The sequence below is a fragment of the Syzygium oleosum genome, unplaced genomic scaffold (assembly GCF_021117445.2).
Source record: "Syzygium oleosum isolate NSW1041296 unplaced genomic scaffold, Sole_v2.1 Sole_v2.33, whole genome shotgun sequence".
Lineage (NCBI taxonomy): Eukaryota > Viridiplantae > Streptophyta > Magnoliopsida > Myrtales > Myrtaceae > Syzygium > Syzygium oleosum.
The window spans coordinates 1,695,154-1,703,717 of NW_026607517.1; the positions used below are offsets into that span (position 1 = coordinate 1,695,154).

Below are 8,564 nucleotides of genomic sequence, written 5' to 3' on the forward strand. Positions count from 1 at the left end.
TGTTTCCAAGGAGGGGCATCCGGCCGAGTCTCCGGGCTAATCGATCAGGATGATTCATTGCACATTGAAATCGGGATCTTCAAAAAATAAGGCAACCAAACTAGAACTGCAACTTGAGAAATGTCTCGAGAGCTTTCGGGAAATATGGTTTAGACAAAAATTTTGAAGTTTAAATTGTTTATAAGTCGGATCGGACAGTTCAACAAGGTTTAATAGGGAAAAAATGTATGTTCGGGATTAATAAGGAGCACGTGACCATCACGGGGTACTTCGTTATTTCGGCAATAAGATAAGGGCTATTTGGATCACGATGGTCCAATTGGGAAATTTTTTGATATAAGGTTTACTCGAAGAGTTCTTTCAAAAACATGCGTTCGATCTGAGATGCATGTGGTGGTTTTTAGCACCACATTGACCAGACCTTGAGAAATATAAGAGAAGGTCTTCTGCAACTGCACCCGCGGAGATCGAGAACGCCAGCCGCCGCCGGGCCGCCGCCGCCGCCGCCGCCGCCTTCTCATCCGCCGTGCCGCCACCACTATGTGACGACCTCCTCGCTCCATTTCAAAGCCCTAATTTCAGAACCAGGACGCGCCGCTCTCACAGTCGCGGAGGGTCGAGACATGGATCAGTCGCTGCTGCTGATGCTCTCCAACCTCCTCCACCTCCACAACCACCTCGACCCCACCACGTCCCTCCTCTCCACCACCTCCTCCTCCGCCACGGCCTCCTCCGCCAGCTCCCCGGCCTCCGTCCTCTCTTCCTCCTCCGCCGCCCCGCTCCTCTTCTTCACCATCGCCTCCGTGCTCTCCTACGTCGCCTCCTCGTCCGCCTCCTCGAACCCTAAGTCCAAGGCCAACCCTAATTCCGCTCCCTCGAAACACGCCCCGCCGTCCCCGTCGTCGGACTTCTCCGTCGCCGCCTTCCGCGCCCTCTCCACCGAGCACATCTGGTCCCTGGAGCCCCCGCTCCGCGACGCGCGGTGGCGCTCGCTGTTCGGCCTCTCGTACCCGGTCTTCACCACGGTCGTCGACAAGCTGCGCCCCTTCATCGCCGCCTCCAACCTCTCCCTCCCCTCCGATTATGCTGTCGCCATGGTCCTCTCCCGCCTCGCCCATGGCCATTCCGCGAAGGCGGTGGCGTCCCGCTGCTCGCTCGACCCGTTCCTCGTGTCCAAGATCACTAACATGGTCACCCGCCTCTTGGCGACGAAGTTGTACCCGGAATTTATCAAGATTCCAGTGAGTCGCCGCAGATTGGTCGAGGCGACTCAGGCTTTTGAAGAGATCACTGCTCTGCCCAATATCTGCGGGGCTATCGACGGGAGTGCGATCAAGCTTCACCGGCCGCGAGACCGGGTTTCGTCGAGTTCTTATAGATGCAAATATGGTTATGATTCGGTTTTGCTTCAGGTTGTGGCTGATCACAAGAAAATTTTCTGGGATGTTTGTGTTAAGGCACCTGGTGCCACTGATGATGCTACTCATTTTAGAGATAGTTCGTTGTACAATAGGCTCACTTCGGGGGATATAGTCTGGGATAAGGTGATCAATGTAAGGGGTCACCATGTTAGGCCTTATATAGTTGGGGATTGGTGTTATCCCTTAGTGTCTTTCTTGATGACTCCCTTTAATTCGAAAGGGACGGGTACTCCAGCTCAGAATCTGTTCGATGGGATGCTGATGAAAGGGCGGTCTATGGTGGTGGAAGCCATTAGACTTCTGAAAGGGAGGTGGAGGATTCTTCAGGACTTGAATGTGGGTCTTAACCATGCACCGCAGACGATCGTTGCTTGTTGTGTGTTGCATAATCTGTGTCAGATCGCAAGAGAACCGGAGCCTGATACTGCCAGGGAGCCTGACGAGATCGGTGCACCGGCTAGGGTGCTTGAAAGCGAGGAGACGTTCTTTTATCATGGGCAAAACTTGAGGCAGGCGCTGGCTGATGAGTTACACCAGCGACTTTCATCAAGATAAGGAGATCACTTGTCATCTCCTTTTGTGCCGTGAGAATAAGGTCTCTTAGTCCTATTAGCTTTGACGTGTTCGCGTTGATGTGTTGGTTTGTTTCTTACATTTGTTGACCTATCAGAGGGCATTAGAATATCCTTTGTGGAGAGTAGAACTTGCATCTGGTGCAACCTCTTTGTATGTCATTAGGATGCCGATGCTAACCTAGGAATGTACCTTAAAGATTGGTGACTGTGTACTCTAGAATGCAGTAATTGCAACCATTTATCTGCGCTTGATAGTTCTTTCATCATTTTCAGTAAGTTCTCTATGAACTACTTGGTGACTTTTATGATGTTCTCTTGCTATAAAGAACGTTGTTAGCTTCCTCCTTGTAAAGGAAAGGATATTGATGTGTTAAATTGTTGTTAGATGCATGTGGTGAATAATAGTTTTGAATTTGGTCTTAGCAAAGTAGCTGTAATGATGATGCAAATATGGTAGTTCGCTCAGCCATTCTTGCCTTTGTGTCTGATGATGAATTAACGATCGTTAAGAGTCTAGAGGTCTTAAGGGAAGGGAAGGGAAGGCCATCTTTCCTCGGCATTTTTATAGATTTGCAATATTTATCACATCTCCAGTTATGCCTTGCTGTGTATTTATGAACTAATCATTACTGGTCTCCTTGAGGATTTGGAATAGATTGAAGATTTATGTCCATAGAAAGCATTAGAATGCTGTCTGTATTGCACTCTGCTTGTCTCAGCAGGACTGCTTAACCCATATATAGGTTTTCGTTGGAGCAGATCAATTATTTTGTGTGGAACTACTTTCCTTTAAGACTCATCTATGTCCTTCGCTCCAAGCTCTTGGACCCCTTGCTGAGCTATTTACTTTGGCCAATTGGCCAAAATGGCTCATTTTCGCTATATCGTTTCTCTTTGCAGTCTTAACATGATGCCTAGCCTTCATTTGTTCTGTGTGTTTTAGTGCTGTTGCCAGGTTTGCAAAAGGTTGTGGACAGCAAAGATGACATTATCGAATGCATTTATCCTGGATACAGGGTAATATTGATCATAGCTTACTTAATCAAGGACTTGGTTGTCACCCGAAAGGATCATCTTCTAATGTGCCATTGATTTGTCATTGGCAACCTCAACATGCATGGTAAGTGGTAATAGTGCCATACACTAGGTGAGAAATTTCTAATGTAACATTGTAATCACGTATTCACTCTTCAACATTCACCGTATGCAATCCTCATACATTAGAAGTCTTCTCTGTATAGCCAATCTAGAATCTACATAGACATTGTTGTCTACCTTCTATACGCGAGATCACATGCCCGTGTGCTGAGAAATTGACCTTGTTTCCTTCACTACCCACATAGTCAGAAAACAGGTAGCAAATGTTTGCTAGCCTGAACATATTGATAACTGTCCAGTATCTGATTCAAAATTTTACGCGAGATCCTAATACACATTCACTCTTCAACATTCACCGTACGCAATCCTAATACATTAGAAGCCTTCTCTGTAGAGCAATCTAGAATCTACATAGACATCGTTGTCTACCTTCTATACGCGAGATCACATGCCTGTGTGCTGAGAAATTGACCTTGATTCCTTCAGTACCCAAAAAGTCGAAAAACAGGCAGCAAAGGGCAACTTCCCCAACTCATTGTCTATGCCTAATAGGATCTCGAGAATATTTAGAGTCGGCATCTGCCCCAATGAAGAGCTCATCAATTATCTTGTGGGTAGCCGAACCTAACTAATGGAAGTTAGTGTCCTTGCTTTCGCTGGCAAAGGGCCTTTCTCAAGTTCCTCAAACTTGAAAATTTCAAGAAATAACGCAGTCCACTGAAGGATGGAGTACCTTTGGTAGAGAAATATTATACCGGCTTGACAGGTCCAGTAGAATGGGCAACTGACACATCATGATTGGTCCATTAATTGTTTTGGAAGGTCTGGCTCACAATGCACCAGTATCGATCATGCAGAGCCATGTTTTGTACCGATCAAAATCGTAAAAGTCCATGCCTGTTTTGAACCAGTAGTCCTCTCTCTCCATCTGCAATATCTCAATCAACATGGCAGATTAGAACCACAAAGAGGAAGTTTACTCAACTCAACCATCGATCCAGCCATGACTAATGGAAACCCAAGTTTTGTACCACTGATAAGGATATTGTTCTGGTCATGGAACGGTGGCCATTCCCTAGCAATTTTTGTAGGCAGAGGACGTAGAAGTTGCCTGTCTACTGTAAAACATGCTTTTGATCGGCACAACTGCTACTCTGGGGAAGATCTGCAGAATCATTCTGTTGCAATAAAAAGGGTAAGACATTATAATAACAAGAGATGCTAAGCATGAGTCGAACAATATATGCACGTGACTCCTATGCTTCATGAATCGCTAAATGAGAGTGTAGATCTGCTTCTCCGTGAGCAGACACTGACAGAGCTAGGAGATGTCTAAAGGACCATGAGAAAATGGAACAGAGGAAAAATTCCATCGCACACTTCTCCACAAATACTAAACATGAAGGTTCGCTGGTCCTCTACCACGAGGCATACCGCCTGTTGGTTATCATTTCAGAAAGTACATTAAATACTGCATTCGTAGTCCTTCCTTATAATACTGTACATGCCTTGTTTAATGATCGTTAATGAGTCATTTTTTGATGAAAGTGTGCAATCAACAAAGTCTCCTTTGAACTGGAAACTTGCAGAAACTATTCATGAAGCTTTTTTCTCGCATCGTTACCATTAGGGTAAGCAAATGAGAAACTAACAAAGTGCAAAATATGAAAATCAGTTCAGAAAGAACATAAATTAAGAGCTTTTGATAAAACAATTATCACTTCAACAGTAGCTCGATGAGGTTACAACATATGGACAGAACAAGAACATGATCCTATCACGGTCATCGGAACAAGAGTCGAGCGAATCTTCTTACATCATACCGTCATGAATGCAAGAATACACAGATTTGTCGGAAAGGAATTTCAAGCACGGTCAGACTGCAGAGGCATTAACAATTTTTCAAATTCGTTCGTTGATTTTTTCATGACAGTATGTCAATAAAAAGGTAGTTTCAAGACCAAGATGACTTTCATCCGCTCCAACTATGCGCCTGAGATTTTCTAGGGCGAGCTGCTCACTCATTTCACTACAGCATCTACACGACATACCCCTAGAAGGAATTGAACAAGAAGCATCAACATTAGGCACAAACTTACACGAGATGCCAGCTTCTTTTCTCGCTGAATGCACCCACTTGCGCAGCATTTTCTTTTACGATCACAGCTAAAAATATGCACCTGACTCCTATGCTTCATGAATGGCTTAGTGAAAGTTATCTCTGATTCTCCGTGAGCAGATGCCACCAGAGCTAGGGGATGTATAAAGGACCATGAGGACATGGAACAGAGGAAAGATTACAGGGTCCACTTCTCCAGAATTCTAAACATGAATCTTTGCTCCATAATCACTGGTCCTCTTCCACAATGGATACTGCTTGTTGGTGATAATCTCCCAGCAAATTATCCAACATAGGCAGTTCTTCCACTATTCGGAAGGAGGCCATCCTTAGCCATTTCTGAAAGCACATTAAATACAGCATCCATATTCCCTTCCTTATGGTTGATATCAACAAGCACTTTAGCAACTTCTGCATCAGAAAGCTTGCAGCTCTTCATTGTATTGTGTATAACTTCACTCAACTCGTCATTCATCTCACTCTCATGAAGTGCTTTTATCAGGGCAGTGACGGTTACAGTATGAGGAACTAGGCCAGCCAGCACCATTTCCTTGTAGAGATTGAATGCCTTTTGTATATTCCCACCTTTACAGTGCCCATGTATGATTACATTATAGACTGCTTCACTAGGCCTATGGTTCCTCTGAAGCATTGAATCTAGCACCCGATCTGCTTCCTTCATCATACCCTTCATACAAAATCCCTTGAGAAGAGCTAATGCACTTTTAAAGTCAACATTAGTGCAAGTCTCTATAAGGGTATTGTAGGTAACATCGCCCGGAACAGACTCATTATAAAACAACTTGAGCAAAAGCCTCTTCGCTTCTCTGGTCCGAGCTTGTTTATTGAGTCCATTGATGAGAACACTATAAGTAACCACATCTGGAAGAAAACCCTTTTGTATCATTTCGTTGTGCAAATCAAAAGCAGCATTGATATTTCCTTCTGCACAATGAGCGTCTATGAGGGTAGTGTAACTAAACTCGTCATGAACCAGGCCCATCCGAGACATCTGTTGAAATAGTTCGCAAGCTTCAGTCAATCTTCTTTGTTCACAGAACCCCAGAATGAGTGATGTGTAAGTGATTGAATCTGGTTTTATGCCTTTCTCAATCATCTCTTGTTTCAATTCCAAGGCCCTCTCGAGATCTCCATGTTTGCAAAACCCAGATATGATGGTACTGTAACTGACCACATCTGGTGAAATCCCCTTATACCCCATTTGTCGAACCATCTCTAAAGCCTCTTCCATTCTTCCCAGGAAACAGTGCCCATTAATTAGAGCATTATATGTCACTATTGTTGGTGGGAACCCACTACGTGTCATCTCGTCCAAGATCTCGTACGCCTCTTTCAACAATCCCTGTTGGGAGAAGCCGTCGACCAACGTCGTGTATGTCATTTGATTCGGACAAAGCCCCCGAGCATGCATTTGATCAAAAAATTCCATGGCTCTGTTCAAGTTTCTAGCTTTACACATACTATTTATCAAGGAAGTATAAGTGAAAACGTTCGGCGACAACCCGTTCCTCACCATTTCCGCATGCAAAACAAGCGCTTGATGGAAGTTACCATCCTTGCAATAGCCATTTATGAGCGTATTATAGGTGACTTCGTCGGGAACAAAACCAATCCTGCTCATCTCATTCAAAACCTCACAGGTTTCTTTCATTTTCCCTTCTCTGCACAACCCATTAATGATCACATTATATGATATCACATTAGGTTCCAAACCTTTCAACGACATTGATCGTAACAACTCGTATGCTTCGTCCATTCTTCCCGACTTACAATATGCATTAATCAGGGTGTTATACGTAACCACATTAGGCAGACAACCATGCTTCTCCATATCATGAAAAAAGCGCAATGCCATTTCCAAATTACCAGCCCCGCAAAAACCCCGCATTAGTACATTGAAAGTAAACACGTTCGGCGACACTCCACACTTGATCATATCGCCGTACACCTCTTCGACTAATTTAACCGATTGCCTAGACCTGATCATGGCATCTATGATCGAATTGTATGACAAAACGCCCGGCATAAAACCGTGCGATTTAGCAAAATTAACCATTTGCAAAGCCTTATCGGCCATATTGACATGCGAGTAAGACTTCGCCACCAGATCAAACACGGCGGAGCTAGAATTGCACTGATTGTAAGATTCCTTGAGATACGTGAAAACCAAATTACCAGTCTCGTCATGGGTTCCGAGGGCGAGGTCCTCCGCGACTGCCTGGGCCGATTTGTACAGCTTGAAGCGGGTCAGGATGTGAAGAGCGAGGCACTTGCACCGGGCGTCGAAAAAGCCATGGGGTTTAGCCCAGCGGAGGAAATTCAGGACCGAGGTCCTGTCGTTCTGGCACTTGAGGAGCAGGTGCGAAGCGGCTTGAGGAGTGAAAGTGGAGGAGAGGGAGTCGAGGTGGCGAGGGTGGCGTCTGAGGAAGGTGAGGGCTTTCTCCGCCAGGACGGCGGCGGACGGCGGCGGAAGAGAAGGGAGCGGGCGGAGGACTTCGGGATTGAGGGTGGGCATTTGGGTTCTGCGAATTTTTTCTTCTTCTTCTTCTTCTTCTTCCTTTCTGGAATCAGATGGTTCTGAAGGGTTCGTCAGGTGCTGCGGAGGTTGAAGACGGCAGCCCCCGGGATTACATCATCGTACAACAACGAGTGAAATGACAAATTTAAGGTAAGTTTGATACAATTCCATAAATCTTTAATTTCTTTTAATTTGTTTTACTTTATCCAGTAATCTCTTTTTGTTTGTTTCATGGTTCAAATATTTCACTAAAAAAAGACGATGTTGCTCAACATTATGGTTAGGATCTTTTACATATCACTTTCATGATTTTTCATGGCGCTTTTAAGGATATCGCCTTTTCATTTTCACTTTCTTTGGATTATATTTTGAGGGGAAAATGTGCGAAAGCAAAATAATTATTTGAAATCTATATAGAGCTCCCAAATTTTGAGGTATTTAAAATTAAAAAGTATCATAAAATGTCATATCTTAAAAGTCAAAAATTTGGAACCAAGCATGTGCCCATCAATAATTGATGGGCTGAGAATCCTACCAAAATGATACATTTTTGTAACACTTGCATCATTTCTGCAACATGCATTTTATATTTTCGTTCTCTCAGTGTCAATTTACTAACTATACACTACAAGTGAGCATGTTTGCCAGTATATAGTAACAATTACTCAGAACGTAATAACGAATAAAAACATCGCCCTAAGAAAAGTAAGTATCGATAATAAGTGATTTCTAAAATGATTGATATTTTTATGAGATCTGAAGCGAATTTCAATATATTAATGACTAGGTAACCTTTGGCACATAGAGATTAA

General features: G+C 44.0%; 2 protein-coding genes across 5 annotated transcripts; one reads left to right on the plus strand and one right to left on the minus strand.

Annotated features, from left to right (window-relative positions):
- The first annotated feature begins 370 nt into the window (after window positions 1–370).
- LOC115672432 (protein ALP1-like) lies at window positions 371–2,259 on the plus strand. The gene has a single exon (XM_030594240.2). It carries the CDS (start codon window positions 624–626, stop codon window positions 1,974–1,976), a length of 1,353 nt encoding a protein of 450 aa, XP_030450100.2. The 5' UTR covers window positions 371–623; the 3' UTR covers window positions 1,977–2,259.
- Window positions 2,260–3,163: 904 nt separating this feature from the next.
- LOC115672431 (pentatricopeptide repeat-containing protein At5g39710) lies at window positions 3,164–7,859 on the minus strand. Of its 4 annotated transcripts, none has more exons than XM_056304738.1 (3): window positions 5,194–7,859; window positions 4,126–4,272; window positions 3,164–3,385 (listed from the first exon to the last, which is right to left on the minus strand). In XM_056304738.1, exon 1 carries the CDS (start codon window positions 7,747–7,749, stop codon window positions 5,497–5,499), a length of 2,253 nt encoding a protein of 750 aa, XP_056160713.1. In that variant the 5' UTR covers window positions 7,750–7,859; the 3' UTR covers window positions 3,164–3,385; window positions 4,126–4,272; window positions 5,194–5,496. The 4 variants fall into 4 exon arrangements, with proteins under 4 accessions (XP_056160713.1, XP_056160712.1, XP_056160711.1 ...); XM_056304737.1 differs by lacking the exon at window positions 3,164–3,385 and adding an exon at window positions 3,420–4,022; XM_056304736.1 differs by lacking the exon at window positions 3,164–3,385 and having other exon boundaries at window positions 3,420–4,272; window positions 5,275–7,859.
- Between the last annotated feature and the right edge of the window lie 705 nt (window positions 7,860–8,564).